We start from the raw sequence: 15,738 nt of genomic DNA on the forward strand, positions 1-15,738 counted from the left end.
GGATTTTCCGTAGAACAAACTCAGCTTAAATATTTATCTTTATATTAATCTTAATCTAATGAATGAAACTATCCCATCGCCCCCAGGTTGGGTGGATGAGCCCGACGGCCGCGGAACATGGGGCATTCTGTCAACGTGCATTCTAACCATTATCCTCTGCTGCTGGACGTCTGTCTTCCCGAATATTCGCGGACAGTCGGACGGACCAATCAGACAGTTGAAATATAAATTCGATCTCGCTTGTATTGGGCTGCTAGGGCCGGAGTTTCTGTTGATGTTGGCGTTGGGGCAGTGGTCTTCTGCGCGGGCTTCTGTGGAGGTATGTATCCTCTTCTTATTCTTAAGGAGCATACTTACGAGATAGAAATTCCGAGCGATGGGATATAAAAACTGGACGCTTAGCCATGCCTTCTTCGCCGACATGGGTGGTTTTGTCATCGAAGTGCCAGGAATGACGTTTCCCATCGACGCGGAGCAGTTATATAGATTGATTGAAGGGGGATACATCGACTATCCACACCTCGACGAAGAAGACATAAAAGATAAAAGCAAATCAGACGGTCTCACACGGTGAGTATTCCATACTCTGCTGTCTAATGAAGCTAATAAACAGCCTCATCGCCATCCTCCAAGCCCTCTGGTTCTCGATCAACTGCATCCTCCGCGCCGTCCAACACCTCGCTCTCACCACCCTCGAACTCACCACTCTCTCCTTCATCATTATCTTCCTCGTCACCTCGTACTGCTGGCACCATAAACCCATGGACATCTCTCGCCCTATTACCTTATCCCTCAACTATCCCCTCGACATAATCCGCTCCCACCACCACCAACCCCTTGGCGAATGGTACCAAACGCCTTTATCGTTTCTGTCTCGCGATGAGTGGTTCTGCAGTCGCTTTTGGCGGTATTATGTGCGCATTCTGCATTATCTGCGTGTCCCGCTTTTCACCCGCCCGAGAACGATTCCCTACGATCGCATACCCAGTGATAATTTTCCAAGAGTGGATGTCTGGGCGGAAGTTATTTGTGCCCCGGCTATACTCTTCTTCAGTTGTATGTTTCTGTTTGCGTGGAACTTTTCGTTTCCGTCAACGGTGGAGAGGGTGTTATGGCGGGCTGCGAGTGTTTATACGCTCGCGTTTGGGCTGGGAGGGGGCATCTTTTGTGGATATTGTCATAAAATGATGTTTCCGAAGCGTATAGAAAGTGAGGTATTGCCTGGTTGCGAGAAGAAGACGGCGAAGGGATGGCTGGGTAGGGTTGCGGATAAGCTGAGAAATATCCATCCTGATAAGGATCCGGAGTTGGAGATTCCTCTGCGAGTGTTTATCCCGCTTACGATGCTGTGTTCTGTGTACTGTGTTTGTCGGGGCTTCATACTCGTCGAGGATATTATTGGGTTGAGGAAGTTGCCGGATACTGCCTTTGATACGGTGTCGTGGTCGAAGTATATTCCTCATTGGTGATCCGCTATATGGGTATATTGCAGTCTATGATGCGGAAAGAAACAAAATGAAAACAATCAGAAAAAAGAACCCCAAACCCCTAAATGCAACCGCTTTAGCATGCCACCGGTTTCAAAGCATAGTCACGATCATTGGTGGCTCTCCAGAGCAGCTTGTTCAGTTGCTCCTGCAGGTCTTTTGACTTCATGCGTGCCACCGGCTCAACAACGACCATATGCCCCATGATTAGATGGAGAAGATCGTGTATTACCTGCGAAGAACGTTCGTGGTAATGTAGCCTCTCGACCCAAGTGCAAACTTTTGGCCGGACAATTGCCTCCTTATCAGACGTGATGGTGTAGAAGTTGTCATCATTGATCAGCATCTCCTCGGACCATTCACCGCGGTAATCAGAGAATCCCTCAATCTCCTTGAACCCCAGCACAAGCCAAGTCACAAACTCCAGATACACGCAGCCCAGGCTCCACATATCATATACTCGCGAGACAGAACGTCCAATCTTACACTCGGGGGGCTCGTACGTTGGCGAGTAAGGTACAGTGCTGGCGTGCGTTCGCGATCGAGAATCTCGGCCGTGGAATCGCCCCAGGCCAAAGTCAGCCAGTTGTATAACCCCCATAGGATCGTCAACACCGGGGGTATCTTTGAACCAGAGGAAGTTTTCCGGTTTGATATCACCGTGACGCCCATAGAGCTTCTCCTGGTCTTGCACCTGGATGATAGTGCCGTCGGCCACCTCGACTTTCCTGGGGATTTTGCGGTGGAACGTGCCGACAAAACTGTGAATGCGGGCCAGGGCACTGGCGATGCCAACCATCTGCTTCAAGACCCACTGGATGGTGTCTTGATCGAACACAGGCATGCTGTGAACCTCCCAGTATGCGCGAAGGTTCGAATCAGCAAAGGGGAACATCAAATGCCATTTTCCACCTTGCTGGAAGGTTGATAGTAGTTTGATCAGATGAGGGTGGCCCTTGGGAGTTAACTGTATGAGAATTTCCTGTTCTCTTTTGAATTCCTCTTCCTCTGACTGGATGAGTCGCTTTATAGCGACTACTGGGCCGGTAGACTGATACATTCGTTAGTTAGATGGTAGTACAAAGGTGTGATATGCAAGGACCTACCTCTGGGTCTGCGATTGCACTCCATCGGTGGTGCGTGTGGTGGATCCGGACTGGATATACTTCGCTATACCCCCCACTATCCAAGCTGGAATTTTTGTCTTCGAACGGGACAGTGGGTAGCACGACGTTCTCGTCGAGCTCGTAATGCTCCAAGTCTTCGAAGATAGGGGCGAGGAACCACCACTGGATACGGTCAAACTTCTCGCGACATCCGCTGTTCCATCCGACGACAGATTTCACTCGTCTTCCATGCTTCGTTTGTAGACTGAAGTGTTTTGTGCCATTGACTCTTTGCAAAGGAAGACTGGCGTCTAAAATCCCTTCATCGAGGAAAGGTTGGATGTCTGCCTGCTTCTTGATCAGGACCAGGATTGCAAACAGGGCTCTCCCACGGGTGCAGATTTCCTCGATCGTGCTTTGCTGGACCCTTGGACGGTCGATTTGTGCAGCTATTTCCGAAACAATGTCCCTGTTGATAAGGTCATACTGAATCTCCCGGGGGATGTAGAAGCGATGGTTTGCGGTGTCTTCGGTTCGGGTATTTCTGAGCTGCTCCTTGAGCCTTTTTGCTGGGCCATCCGAGTGGGTGACGCTGGATGGTGGTGAATCCGGGGGAGTGAACAGTGTACTCATAATTGCAACTGGGAGATATCGTTTCGTAGTCGACTAACGACCCTACTTATGCCTGTTATTGGGGACTATTGGAACGGGACCGGGTCCACTTACCAGTATACCCCTCCTTTATATTCCCAAGGATCGGATGGAACGAAGAAACTGACATAGTAAGGTGGTAGAAATGGCCTAAATGAGTGTTTATAGGAATATTGTATATAGCGGTGTATCCGGGCGAAGCAAGGCAAAACTGATGGACAGCAAAGCAACCACTCAGTTGTGTTTTGGAAAAGAGAGCCGTGTTCCTGCCCAAAAAGACGGACAAGGCTATCGCAGCTATTTTTTAATTTTTCTTTTCTTTTCTTTTCTTTTCTTTTCTTTTCTTTTCTTTTCTTTTTTTTTTTTTTACGGACGATAATACTGGCTGTGTGGTGTATTGATCTGCGAGCACTTGCCCCAGATGACCCCTCATCCTAGGCAGTTTAATGCGTGATTAGTTTGTCGACGGCCAGGTTAGTGGTGTCCCAGCGGCTAAGGAGGCTGCGGCGACAAGGCTTCACTCAGAGGGTGAATTGGTCATCTTTAGCTTGTTTCAGAAGAGGAAGGTGCAATAGAACAATCGCTGAATCTCGCAATAATATCCGGGCACACTCAGGTTAAAACGCCTTCCATCATTCGTCCCTGCCCGTCCCCCTCCGTACGTTCCGGATCTGATATCGAGTTTGTTTGTCTGGCTCGGACACCTAATCGGCGATGTCACCCTTGTCTAGCGCCTTACTCGATCTTTTCCTGGGACACCCGGCCAGCTGTTCTTCGCGGTGAGCCTTCTGCGATTTCTCGCGGGAATCCCTGCTCTATGTCCTCGATGCCCCTCGGTGACATCATCCTCCACATGTTCCTCCTATCCCTGCCCCCCACGAGAGAATCACTCCGATATCGTTGATGAAGTGGCGAGGCAAACCGCACGCACAGCCACCATAGAGCCACCGTGATGATAGTCAGAGGGACAGACACCGCAGCCAGAATCCAAACCTGGGGTGAGATTTGCATGCTTCCGTTGCTGCCCGAAACGAATTCCGTAGAGAAGAAATTCTGTCCAGTTAGATGTTGTTTGCTATGCAGGGTGATACGACTTACGGCGACGATGGTGGTAGGGAGGTAGATCAAACTGATCACCGTCAAGACTTTGACTGCGGCTGCATCTTTGGTGCTTTGAAACTGCTCGTGTTAGATGGGATATCATTGTGTTTCTTTAACATACTGCAAGTAAAGACATAACCTTGCCCTCTTCTTGGGACTCTTCCGCGAGGCCTTTCATTGCGTTGGCCTCTTCGTAGGATAATAAATCGGTCAACTAGCCACGTTAGTAGATATCATCGTATACAAATATAACCTACAAGTCGAGTAGTAGACTCCATTCTCTCTTTCAGCACTTGTACTCGTTGAATATTTCTCTTCGTATCATCAATATTATCATCGAATTCCTCCAGTAAATTACCACAATCACATGGTGGGGCGAGGCTGCATACTCGAGAGCAATATCGGTGGCAAATCTCTCGGACACGTGTAATATTCTCCAGCATCGTCGGAAGAATGACTTGCAGACTCGATATGGAGTTCTCCAGATGTTTCAGATCCTGTATGTCATCGAAACGGAACTTGTAATTGGTTAAGTTGACGTCGTTCTTATCACCCACTGTTGCTAGAAGGATAGGTTGGGCCTGATTGTCAGCTGTGTACTTTGAACATAGTAAGTAGTAGACATAACATACTCTTTCTTGTAGTTGATCTTCTATCCAAGATAGATACTCTGTCCATCCTCTTCCGCTGTCTGCAACCAGTAACCCGTGAACCATCCAAGGATTCAGCTCTTCTGTAGCAGCAGTATTCATTGTATGCGATAGTCCGTTCCTAAAGTCAGGCGACGGGGAAATAAGAAGATAGACGGATCTGTATTGTTCTCCATCGTCCCTTGGGCCCAGTTGATGATAGACGGCCGTTTGACGGATCGACCACGGTGATTCTCCCGGTCCACATTTGCGTCCATTCAGTTCGACACGACGGAGTATATACGATATTTCTAATCTGTCAATCTCATAGCAACAATCTGGTAGACATAACATACCATATTTCTCGCCTTGGTTTGTAGTGGAATGTTTGGAGCAAGGACCAGGAAACATAAATTCATTCTCTTGAAGCTTAAATCCAAGAGCAAAGATGGACTTCCATATATCCGGGAAGACGAAGTATGTATCGAGAAATTTCTGGAAGAGTTCTTTGGATATGCCTAATCTAGCCCAGGTATTCCTCTGTCGAATGATGAACAGCTGCGAGTGCTGGCATGCAATCTATGGAGTACACAGTTAGCAAGTTAGCAGTAGTCAAGGATATTCTTACCCTTTTCCATAGCTCTATCTGTGACGCATTTACTATTTGACTGGTGATATCGGCAATATCATGGCTTGATTTGCACAACCGAATAGCTTCTAGTTTGCTCTCTCGTGCATCGGCCTGGAATGTATGACGCGACCGTCGCTCAATCCTGTCTTTGAACAAGTCCATTTTCTCGATAAAACCTGACTGTAGAAAAACTTGCTCGGAGATTTAGACATGCGTATATTCTATATCTGATGCTATTCGTAAGGCTTCATCTTTTGCTTCCGTGTACCAATCATACAAAATGACGCAGCCTCATCACTTTGCCCACCCCGCCATAAAAGCCAGGCCACGTTAGCATCTCATGCAAATGAGAGGTTATAGCTAGTTGCTTTGGGCAGGCACTGCTGTCCAATATACCAGACCAAAACAGAATTTCTTTTGGAATTACCCCATAAAACAAAGCGTGTAGCTCCATGGGGAAAAAACAGAAAAGAAAAAAGAAAATGCATTCTAATTCGTCCATCTTGGTTCATCCGAACCAGCTCTTGGATAACCGAATATCAAAAATCAAATCGCAATGTATATGTCACATAAAGCATTCATATAACCTCCCATCTATTGGCACATTAACGTATAAATATTCATGGTCGAAGTCTCTGGCGAGTTCGACAGGCCCTTATATCGTCCTTGTTGAAAGTTAGCCATTTTCCACCAGACTGATATGTCACATGAACATACCTCCGTCAGATCAGGCCCGTCTGTTGTTCGATATATCTTGTATTTGTTGAGGCGGAGCTTTCGAGATATCAGCATTGGATGCTTTATGTATTCAATATTGGTGTCTTCGAACCTCAACATAAAAATTATTTTTCCCTTCCTCAGAAATGCCATAGACGTTTCGTAGTAGCTTGATGAGTTTTCGTGGGTCAACACATTTGCCGTCAATTTGTTGCATGGAAGTCATGGTGAATTATTAGGTAAATATTAAAATGATATTAGAAAAAAGAGATCCTCTAAATGTTAATCGAAATTGATTATATGTGTGTGGCAGCTGCCTTAGGGGCGCACGAATGGGCTCAGCATGAATACTTAAATACCCCCCAAGGCCCTCGGAGCACCCGGGGATCATATACCACATACGCAACTCTCTAGTTCCTCCTGTGTAGCATTCATTATATTAGTTTACAATTTGACTAAGAAAACGGGGCCGTCAATCAGCAGGCTATCAAGGGTGGCGGTGTGTATGCAACTTATCAATTATGATGTACGTTACCTTAGTCAAAGTTCTTGGTGCTTCCACGATTATGTGGCCATTTTTCTTCTACAGGGAGGGGTGTTGGTCAGCCCATATCCAGCTAATGGAGGGGAAGGGAGGGGTAGGAGTTGATGAGAAAAGGCCGGGTTTGCCATAAGTTCTCACCTGAACTCTACAGGGTTGGCTGGGGAAGAGCGCCTTCAGCAGGCTGGCAAGCCTGTGATCATCCATATAGCGCATTATCATGGTCTGGGTCATGATGGAGCAGATCCCGAATGTCTTATGAGTTTCACAAATGCAACACTCCTGTCTGAGTGAGCCTTGTCTTGTGGGACCTAGTCTCGGGGGAATATGCCCGCTTATGTGTCTTGAAACGACCTGAGGCTCTTAGAGCCGGAGGAGTACCGCATTATCCTGACTGATTATGAGTTTTGGGACGATAATCGTGTATACAACTTTTCTGTGGTGGTTTACCCTTGAGTTGGTGTTCATGCAGACGGGTTCCGAGATTCCGTGTCTCGAAATGACCAACTCAAGTCTCAACTGAAGGGATAGACATGCATTTGAATGCACAGCGACTGATGGGGTAACTTGAAAAACGGGACACCTCGGGTAGTGCGGAGACGATTTGGAGTCTACATTAGTCTGGGTCAATCACTTACTCCATACTGATAGATAGTGCCACACAAAGGTCGAATGAGCGGTCAGGAACAGGGATGCTGGTTTGCTTCCTGTTATTTCTTTGACGCCATATGCGAGGAGCCTTTGTTTCTGGACGGGTAATTACTCTCGTCCTGGGCTAACCCTGTTAACTGAGAAAGATTGTGTGAGATTCTTTTATTGGCGGGCTGGGCGCTTCCCAGCTGATCCGCCATGGTTCATCCTAGCAACCGAATCGTGATAGGCACACGTGGATCTGAAGATTCTTTTCTTTTTTTGTAGGAAAATAATAATAATAATAATAATAATAATATATATATATATAAGTGAAAGTCACAAATGAAACTAAAGATCACTACAACCACTTCATAAAAAACCCTACCATGCTGGATGACTTTGGAAATCTCATTCTGAGTAAGGGCGTCTTGAATGTGAGCAGTAAGGGTGACCTCTCCGCTGATAAGGCCGTATTGGGCGAGAATATAAAACTATCTATGCAGAAAGCAGACTTTGGATGCCTTCAAACCCACAGGGTCTCTTTTGGGCGCTTTCGTGAGTCAATTAGAGCCCTGAGCGGATATTTCTCGGTATATTTACGTTCCATAGACGCAAGTATGACTCCTTTCATGTTGGTTGAATCAAGTCCTGTAGCTGATCTAATATATTACATAGTATCCCTTTCTTTGAGCCAGAAGCAGCACTAGTCTCCCTAAATCTGTGCTAGCTTTGGCCTAGAGGCGTCGCAATATTGACAACTCAACTGTTGGCTTTGCTGTACAGTTCACCATTCTCGTGTCGATCACACCTTTTGTGTCTGCGTTTTATGTCTCGCGTCTGGTGCTTAAGACCAATAGGATCTGTTCTAATTTCTTTAGATTGTGGAAAGGCAAAAAAATTTTCAGTGAAGGTCGTGCAAAAGAATGGCGTGGAAGGATTCTGACATCGTATTTCTGTGGATAGAGTCCATTGATGAGGCGCTCTTAGACCTCATGCTCTCACGAATTGGCCGGTTTCCGCTTGTGCTCGACGCCTGACTCCCCATCGTCAGCGAATCCAATCCAAGGAAGCGCCATGAATGCGAACGAATGAAAGTGTTCTGCAACGTGGTCGACGGATATGGAGTCGCCTCCCTGACCGGAATTGCCGCATATAGGGCAGCTGTACGAGTGCAGTTCCAGTTGTGTTCAATTGAGCAGACACTCGAATCTAAGTGGAGGTAAATGACTTGTCATTGCCACAAGTCTCCACGTGACGGATCCATTCAGTCAACAGTGGATACTTGGCACAGCTGTCGGGAATGGCCGAAAATGGGCATATCCAGTATTTCATGGTGTGGCTGATGCAGATGCTTCATCCATTCCTTTGACAAATACAACTGGTCCTGGGATGAGCAATCCTTAAATATACAAGTGTATGGCAAGGGTCTTGGGGAGCATGAGAGCACGAGATCTATAAAATTAGACTCTTCTCAATATATGTCACAAGGGCAAGCATACCTCCATCCTTGATCAATTGCATATTGATTGGTATTATGTAAATGGAAACAGTAGGGACATTGAAGCAGTTATACCATCTCCGATCTCAGACGCCTTGGGATATTCTATCCGAGTTTCATTTGCCAAAAGTCTTGATGGCATTGACCGCAACCTCTTGGGGCATAGGCAATTGAGGTTGAGTGGTAGAATCTGCCATGCTATCTGCTTGTGAAAAGTTGAAGAATCTCCCTCACTTTCTTGTGGTAAAAATTCTATTCCGTCTCACAATGTTGGCATGTACCATACGTTTTTGAATTGGTGTTAGCCTTCCTGAGTTTAAGATGAATGCTCCCATGACGATCTTCACTGCCAGAGGTTGGATGCCTCGATGGGTTAGAGATGGAGCATGGCTTGTCCAGCTGTATTGCTTATGGCCAAAAGGTAGAATGGACTTGAGATGACGCTCAAACTCGGCACGTTCATCCTTTCTCAGCGAATTATCTGCATGAAGATAACGAAATTGATTTCCAGCTTTGCGAATGGCCAAACCAAGTCGCTCAGTTGATCCAAAATTGCTGTAACATTCCGGGTCTTTCCAAGAAGCGAAAATTGGAAGAAGACTTGATATTGATCCATTTCCGGATTCATTGCATCTTCATCTTATCTTCATAAATCAGACCATGATTTGTCACTATCATCGTGCTCAATCTCGAAGTCTTCAACATGGCCCGTTGCAATTTGTCGGCCTTGTGTCCAGGAAGACTCTAACCTTTGCAGAAGAGATCTGATGACATCTCTTGCATCGCCTCGCTTCCAAGGGCGATAGTCAGGCGATGCACAGCTGATATTCACTGCCTGACACCTAGCCAACCATAAATCAGTCTCCTAACCGATTGTCGATCCAGCTATGGATATTAATGTAGCACGAAAAAGGTTTCGCTCGGGTTCCATACCTTTGCGATAGAATCCCACTTTCTAAGGAGCCGGTTCTGAAAATCCCTTACCCATGGTTATCGAAGTAAATGTGAACAAACGAAATCATGGCCCGGTATCAAAGTGGGATGATGCTCGCATCAGGCCCACGTAAAACGGAGTGGCAAGCCAGGGGGGTTCACGTGAGATTTGCCAGGAATGCTGCTGGAGCCTTGTTATTTGGGACATATCTGGGACATTAAATGAGTGAACTTGACCTCCCACTCTCGCAGGGTATACCATTTTGCCACCTCGGTACCTATTTTATGGATATATTTGGTACCTTCCTCCTTAGGTTTAGTTTTAAGTAGTACCTGGTTTTAATGTATTGTCCTTGAGGTTAACCTCGAAGCAGCCCCCTAGATACACTAATGTTTTGGTAGGTACTTTGTTGGTTATAAGGTGCTGGCTGTTTATCAGTATCTCTTTAGTTTTCTCAGTAGGTATAATAGTCACTCAAGAGACTAGTATATACCCAGATTGGAATCTACATGTGACATACTCAATACACGGTATAGGTTAAGCACATTTCCATATGTGCATAGTATTAATTTTTACTATCTTTGTTAGTTGCGATAGTTCAAATGTAGTATTCGAATATTGATAGGGACATGATCTATCTAGTTACAGACATCTACATCCACACTAGCGCGGGGCCTCCTTTGCTCAAAAACATCTCTTGTTTATCCAATTTCTGTGAATCATCGAAGAGGTGAACCTCGGTACTGTAGTCGGTATTTATATTGGGACTTCCGCCAGGGTCGAGAAACTCGAGCTGGTGATGCCGTTCTATGCGGGTTCTGAGCTCAATCTTTCGGGAAGTCACAAATAAATAAATGATGGATCTAATGGTATTGAAGGATGTCTTCAATGTAGAATGGGAGATGTATTTCTGGTGATGAGTATTCAGTTGATGACTGAGCTCTATATGGCTTTGTCAGTATGGCTTACGAGGTTTCGTAGATGCTCACAGGCCTGACATCAGGGATCCAAGATTGTTTTTATCTCGCAGACGGATCATCAAAGTAACTCGATAGACTTTTTCATTGAATCTTGAGCCACCCATGTCGAGTGAGTTGGAAGAGGGGCCTCCCCATGACAGCTGGCAGAGCATCATCATTGGCTTAGATTGCTTCGGACCCCGCCTTTATCTTCCACGTCAGTGTACAATGAAATCGTTAGAGGCGCCCTTCTCAGTTTAAAAGCATTTTGATGATTATGCTAGCTGACATCCTCACGCCACAAAAAGAGGTTTCCATGGGTAAATGCGAGTTCGTCTTGCGACAGCATCCTTATCCTCCCCCACGAAATGGCCACGGCCCGATCCGCCTGCAACCTCCACCAACTCGATCGTGTGATTAATTGGCCCTCATCCATTCCTGCGAAGACCGTATACTCCATGAATTGTGATTTGGCATGGGCAGACTGCCGTGAATAATTGAGCGGTGGCCTGAGTGTCGGTGTGTCAATTCCTGCGACTCCAGGACTGTCAGTCGGGCCAAGTGTTGGTGTCGCTTTCCAGCGCTCTGTGAGCATTTATTGGGAGTTCGAGTCCCTTTATACCGATATAATCTAGCCCAAGACGGCCTATATGAAGCATAATGTCGAGAGTCATTCGGTCCAAAGCCATGTTGAGCAGAGGGTGAAAATAATCAGCGGGTGTGGTAGCAGGTCTCATCACAGCCAAAGGCGCTCTGAAATGTTGATCACAGAGGACATGCACGCATCGAGGTCGACAAATGTAAGTAATTCCTATCTCTGATTGGGGCATTATCTAACCTGTGTCCTATTTAGAACAAGGTCCACGTCGGTAATTCTCAATGTATGTGCGGGTATGGATATTGGCAGGACGACAGATATAGTGTTTCTATATCAGGGAGCTAGAGATTTGTCTGGAATATTTGGTTGACTAGAATATCTAAGAGTTTCTTTTCGGGTTATCTTGATTACAAGAGCCATGTGAAGGGTCTACATTCACGACCAGGCTCCTCTGCAGATCTCTTCGACAATACCGTTGAATCCGTATCTGATGATACTGAGACATTTGTAATCCCGCCTGACCGGTGATGACGTTTTTCAGTGGATAAACTCGCAGAGGGCCACATAACCGAGGGCATATTGGCATAGGTCCAAGTCTTGAATGGGATACGCTCTGGTTTCGCTTTTGTCTACTCATTTCCGCGGTCTTTATCACTTCGAATGATCTGCATTCTACCGCCTACTAAGATGGTAAGAGCATCAGTACAAGTTTCCTAATTAACACTACGGAGTACTCCGTATTCTCTCTTCAAGGTAGCCACATGACTTCATACACTGACTAAATAGAGCATTGACAAAACTGTTTTCTACAATGCAGATAGCAAGTCAATCAATCCCAGGTTTGTGGCTTAAACTAGCGATCATATGCGAATTGTCTTCACCGAAAAAATGGCTCAAGGTGCGGACAAACGGAGATCAGTGCGCTAGGGCCAATTGCCCCCTAATGGTTGCCTTTTTTTTTTTTTTTTTTTGTGCACTTAACCGATTACCGGTAGTCTTGCGAGCGGCGGAAGAAGAAATTTCCAATGGCTGGTTTTGTTGGCAATGAGACTGCGACGTGGAAGTGAGATTACTGGTTTATTGTCAGCAGAATCAGTTACAACATTGGATGACATTATCAGAATGGTGATCAATTCATTATGCATTATCAAAGCCCAAAAAATGACAAAGAAGAACTCTTCCTCGACTTTCTCGTCTCCTTATCCAGTCCCATCAAGTTATACACGGCCATCTGCGCGCCTCGGACAGTATAATCCATCGTGACAGTTTCATCTGGGATGTTCACAAACCGGCCTATCAGCGCCATATTCATCATATGCTCTGGAATCACTTTGGGTCTGTCGGTTGTGTCACGGGGGAGGAACGTGGCCGCCATACGAGGCATGACGCAGGGAATGGTGATGGAATCAGATAGGATATCGGGAACGGGAAAGTTGAGATGGTGGAGTAATTCAATCATGATTTCCTCGCCGGAGCACGACAGCATGGGCTTTTTGATATAGTCGCCTGTTCGGTCTGGGTATGATGCGTAGCCCCAAAACACCTGAATGTGTTCGGGTTGGTTGGGGAAGAGTGGTTGATGGGGGATGCTGAGGGTGAAGAGCCATGGGCTGTCTTTTAACGTCACCAGTGCTCCAGTGCCGGGTTCATCGCCTGTCAATTCAATGAAGGCGTTGAAGAATGCCGGCGTGCGGAGAGTGACGGTGAACGACTCAAGTTGTGATTCATTCATGCGCGTGCAAAAGTTGTACGCATTCCCGAATTTGGCATCTTTTGTAGCCAGTTCCAGCCAGAGCAGCCAGTTCTCGTCGAGGCCGTTCTCTTCGCCCATTAATTCCAACGAGGGAGGCTCTGTGTTTGTGCCGCTGGATGAGCCGGACATGATGGAGCCTAGAGATACGATCACGATATCGTTCTGTCTGACTGCGATGGTCTTTTCTGTACAATTCTCCACATATCTGATTGTGGATACTCGCCGATGATCGTCTGCCGGATCAGTGATGATATCCGTCACCCTGCTGTGGAAGCGAAAGTCGACGCCTTCGTGTTGCAGAAAGTGGGTGATGGGCACGACGATCGATTCGTAATGGTTGAATCGTGTTCGATCCAGAACTCTGGGATGGTTTAATTCGTCAAAGTCGTTGTAGAAACGATGCAGAGAGCGCCGGAATTCAGCCACGCTGTGGCATTCCCGGAAGCCGGATCTAGACGGTCAGTATCATATCTTCATCTCTTCATATATGGACAGATGACATACGTCGTCGACCATACGATCCAAAACGTCGTCTTGAAGAACCCCTTCCCAAAATACTCTTCAATCCTCATCCTCCCCAAGCCCCTCTCCGTCTTCGTCATGAGCATCATGATATCCATCCTCTCCTTCATTCCCAAGCCTCCCCTCCGCCCATCCACCCTCTCCAACCCCTTACTCCCCCTCACCAACAACCTCGTATTCGCTCTGTCCTCAATCCTCTCTTTGCTGTTAAAATCCTTTATCTCCTCTTTGATCGTCCTGCCAGACCCATTCCCCATGGGCACCAACGAGAGCAAATCCTCCATGCACACATCGTTGAACCCCGGCATGCAGCCAGCCCGGTAGTCGTACCCGTTCACCGGGTCGCCGGAGCTAATTGACCCTCCGCCGCTTATTGTGCGCGATTCGAGGATGTGGATGCGATGGGGTGGGAGGTTGGCGTCGCGGAGGAGATGGACGGCTGCGCTGAGTGACGCAATGCCGCTGCCGAGGATCCAGGCGTCGAGGTCGGGTTGGGATTGGGATTTGGGTTTGTCGGGCATGTTGATTAATTAATTAATTAATTGACCAACGGGTGATGGGCATTGTGGTTTGATTCAAAGCTTGATTGATAATTGATTGATTAATGGTGATGGTGATGATTTTGCACGTCGTTATGAGGTTGCAAGTATGTGACGTTACCATATCCGGCGATACCAGAGGGCGGCGTTGCATCAACATTATTGCATTCATCTTTCTATATGATTGCTAATATCTGGCTGAGGCATGGCTAGATTGATTAGTTATTGTCTGCCATTACAAGTATACTCCAGCCACAAAGTTTACTTGTCGGAGTCCTCTCAATCAACGGATGAGTCGTACCACAGCCAGTAAGTGTCAGCTGATCTATTTAGATTATATTATCTATTCCTTCAGAATAATCTAATAAATGTAATATGCATCGGAGTCAACAGTTAACTCCGTATCTGGGCTCCGTATCTGAACTCCGGTTAACTCCGGTCCATATCAACTTAGCCGATCTATAAGATACAAGATAGAACACCAAACAATAAACCCATCAAGCCTAGATACAATATCAGAATACAGAATGCCCCTAACCTGGCTCATAACCGGCTGCTCCTCCGGCTTCGGCCTCTCCCTCGCCCGTCTCGTCCAAGCAAACGGCCACTCTCTCATCGCCACATCCAGAAACCCATCCCGCACACCCTCGCTCGTCTCCGAGATCGAATCCAACGGCGGGAAATGGCTGTCTCTCGACGTGGACGATTTGAATTGTGCATCTCTCATCCACGAACTCGAGTCAGCAGGTCAGCATATCGACGTTCTCGTTAACAATGCGGGTTTCTCCATTCTCGCGCCAGGCGAGATACTCACCGACAAGGAGTTGAGGGATATGATGGAAACGTTGTATTTTGGGCCGCAGAGACTCATCCAGGCCGTGCTGCCGTATATGCGGGGGCGACGGAGTGGTGTTGTTGTTAATGTGAGTAGTGGTGCTGCGTTGGAGGGGAGGGAGAGTATGGGTGGGTATGCGGCTGCTAAGGCTGCGATGGATGGTATGTCCTCTATTATCTTATTCAAATAAGATCTGTATATTGATGAATAGTAGGAATGGCACGAGTGCTCTCCAAAGAAGTCACCCCTTTCAAAATCCGTATCCTCACCCTCTGGCTGGGAACATTCAACACAAACTTTGGCAACGCCATACCACAACACACGAATCCCATTCCGGACGACTATGAAGGTACTCTCGTGAGCACCTTTATGAAAGCCATTACCGGAGGTAACTTCACACCCGATGGGGATAAAGACAAAGCCATGAAAGCGCTGTACGAAGTCGTCGTCGGTGAAGGCGTGGGTAAAGGTCTTGAAGGAGAGAGGTTTCTGCCATTAGGAAGGGATATGGCGGCGAGGGTTAAACAGGTGCAGGATCAGTATAGCCATACGATGGATGTGTTTGGGGGTGTTTGTAATAATGTGTATAGAGATAACTAGCTGT

The 15,738-nt window shown here is 46.8% G+C and overlaps 8 protein-coding genes across 8 annotated transcripts; 3 read left to right on the top strand and 5 right to left on the bottom strand.

Moving 5' to 3' along the window:
* Positions 1–58: 58 nt before the first annotated feature.
* ASPWEDRAFT_170556 (uncharacterized protein) lies at positions 59–1,469 on the top strand (the record flags this gene model as incomplete). The annotated part of the gene is made up of 3 exons (XM_040830640.1): positions 59–319; positions 365–570; positions 614–1,469. 3 exons carry the CDS (start codon positions 59–61, stop codon positions 1,467–1,469), a joined length of 1,323 nt encoding a protein of 440 aa, XP_040690738.1.
* Positions 1,470–1,563: 94 nt separating this feature from the next.
* ASPWEDRAFT_170557 (protein kinase domain-containing protein) lies at positions 1,564–3,226 on the bottom strand (the record flags this gene model as incomplete). Its single annotated transcript, XM_040830641.1, has 2 exons — positions 1,564–2,538; positions 2,594–3,226. 2 exons carry the CDS (start codon positions 3,224–3,226, stop codon positions 1,564–1,566), a joined length of 1,608 nt encoding a protein of 535 aa, XP_040690739.1.
* Positions 3,227–3,602: 376 nt separating this feature from the next.
* On the bottom strand, positions 3,603–5,912 carry ASPWEDRAFT_438160 (uncharacterized protein). The gene is made up of 6 exons (XM_040836115.1): positions 5,603–5,912; positions 4,978–5,553; positions 4,603–4,926; positions 4,467–4,559; positions 4,343–4,423; positions 3,603–4,297 (listed from the first exon to the last, which is right to left on the bottom strand). Exons 1-6 carry the CDS (start codon positions 5,765–5,767, stop codon positions 3,980–3,982), a joined length of 1,557 nt encoding a protein of 518 aa, XP_040690740.1. The 5' UTR covers positions 5,768–5,912; the 3' UTR covers positions 3,603–3,979.
* ASPWEDRAFT_38707 (uncharacterized protein) lies at positions 5,908–6,729 on the bottom strand. The gene is made up of 3 exons (XM_040834943.1): positions 6,435–6,729; positions 6,323–6,379; positions 5,908–6,270 (listed from the first exon to the last, which is right to left on the bottom strand). The coding sequence occupies exons 1-3, from the start codon at positions 6,546–6,548 to the stop codon at positions 6,226–6,228; spliced, it is 216 nt and encodes a 71-aa protein (XP_040690741.1). The 5' UTR covers positions 6,549–6,729; the 3' UTR covers positions 5,908–6,225.
* ASPWEDRAFT_38709 (uncharacterized protein) lies at positions 6,651–7,124 on the bottom strand. The gene is made up of 3 exons (XM_040834944.1): positions 7,005–7,124; positions 6,858–6,905; positions 6,651–6,742 (listed from the first exon to the last, which is right to left on the bottom strand). Exons 1-3 carry the CDS (start codon positions 7,095–7,097, stop codon positions 6,710–6,712), a joined length of 174 nt encoding a protein of 57 aa, XP_040690742.1. The 5' UTR covers positions 7,098–7,124; the 3' UTR covers positions 6,651–6,709.
* Positions 7,125–12,179: 5,055 nt separating this feature from the next.
* Positions 12,180–12,582, top strand: ASPWEDRAFT_438512 (uncharacterized protein). Its single transcript, XM_040836127.1, has one exon. It carries the CDS (start codon positions 12,297–12,299, stop codon positions 12,531–12,533), a length of 237 nt encoding a protein of 78 aa, XP_040690743.1. The 5' UTR covers positions 12,180–12,296; the 3' UTR covers positions 12,534–12,582.
* Positions 12,583–12,632: 50 nt separating this feature from the next.
* Positions 12,633–14,281, bottom strand: ASPWEDRAFT_26485 (oleate hydratase; the record flags this gene model as incomplete). Its single annotated transcript, XM_040832861.1, has 2 exons — positions 12,633–13,689; positions 13,743–14,281. 2 exons carry the CDS (start codon positions 14,279–14,281, stop codon positions 12,633–12,635), a joined length of 1,596 nt encoding a protein of 531 aa, XP_040690744.1.
* A 545-nt stretch (positions 14,282–14,826) lies between these two features.
* Positions 14,827–15,734, top strand: ASPWEDRAFT_50383 (uncharacterized protein; the record flags this gene model as incomplete). Its single annotated transcript, XM_040837429.1, has 2 exons — positions 14,827–15,295; positions 15,349–15,734. The coding sequence occupies 2 exons, from the start codon at positions 14,827–14,829 to the stop codon at positions 15,732–15,734; spliced, it is 855 nt and encodes a 284-aa protein (XP_040690745.1).
* Between the last annotated feature and the right edge of the window lie 4 nt (positions 15,735–15,738).

This window comes from Aspergillus wentii (assembly GCF_001890725.1).
Source record: "Aspergillus wentii DTO 134E9 unplaced genomic scaffold ASPWEscaffold_3, whole genome shotgun sequence".
NCBI classification, from domain to species: Eukaryota; Fungi; Ascomycota; class Eurotiomycetes; order Eurotiales; family Aspergillaceae; genus Aspergillus; species Aspergillus wentii.

Excerpts from the sequence above, each read along its gene's own strand:
- ASPWEDRAFT_38709 (XM_040834944.1), bottom strand. The coding sequence starts at position 7,097 with ATGACCCAGACCATGATAATGCGCTATATGGATGATCACAGGCTTGCC. Across the intron at positions 6,906-7,004 it reads GCCAACCCTGTAGAGTTCAG|AAGAAAAATGGCCACATAAT; the intron begins GTGAGAACTTAT and ends CCCTCCCTGTAG. Across the intron at positions 6,743-6,857 it reads CACCAAGAACTTTGACTAAG|GAGGAACTAGAGAGTTGCGT; the intron begins GTAACGTACATC and ends AATGCTACACAG.
- ASPWEDRAFT_438512 (XM_040836127.1), top strand. The coding sequence starts at position 12,297 with ATGCAGATAGCAAGTCAATCAATCCCAGGTTTGTGGCTTAAACTAGCG.
- ASPWEDRAFT_38707 (XM_040834943.1), bottom strand. The coding sequence starts at position 6,548 with ATGACTTCCATGCAACAAATTGACGGCAAATGTGTTGACCCACGAAAA. Across the intron at positions 6,380-6,434 it reads AAAATAATTTTTATGTTGAG|CTCCGCCTCAACAAATACAA; the intron begins GTTCGAAGACAC and ends ATATCTCGAAAG. Across the intron at positions 6,271-6,322 it reads ACGGGCCTGATCTGACGGAG|GACGATATAAGGGCCTGTCG; the intron begins GTATGTTCATGT and ends ACTTTCAACAAG.
- ASPWEDRAFT_438160 (XM_040836115.1), bottom strand. The coding sequence starts at position 5,767 with ATGGACTTGTTCAAAGACAGGATTGAGCGACGGTCGCGTCATACATTC. Across the intron at positions 4,560-4,602 it reads TGGAGTCTACTACTCGACTT|TTGACCGATTTATTATCCTA; the intron begins GTAGGTTATATT and ends TAACGTGGCTAG. Across the intron at positions 4,298-4,342 it reads TCCCTACCACCATCGTCGCC|AATTTCTTCTCTACGGAATT; the intron begins GTAAGTCGTATC and ends CTAACTGGACAG.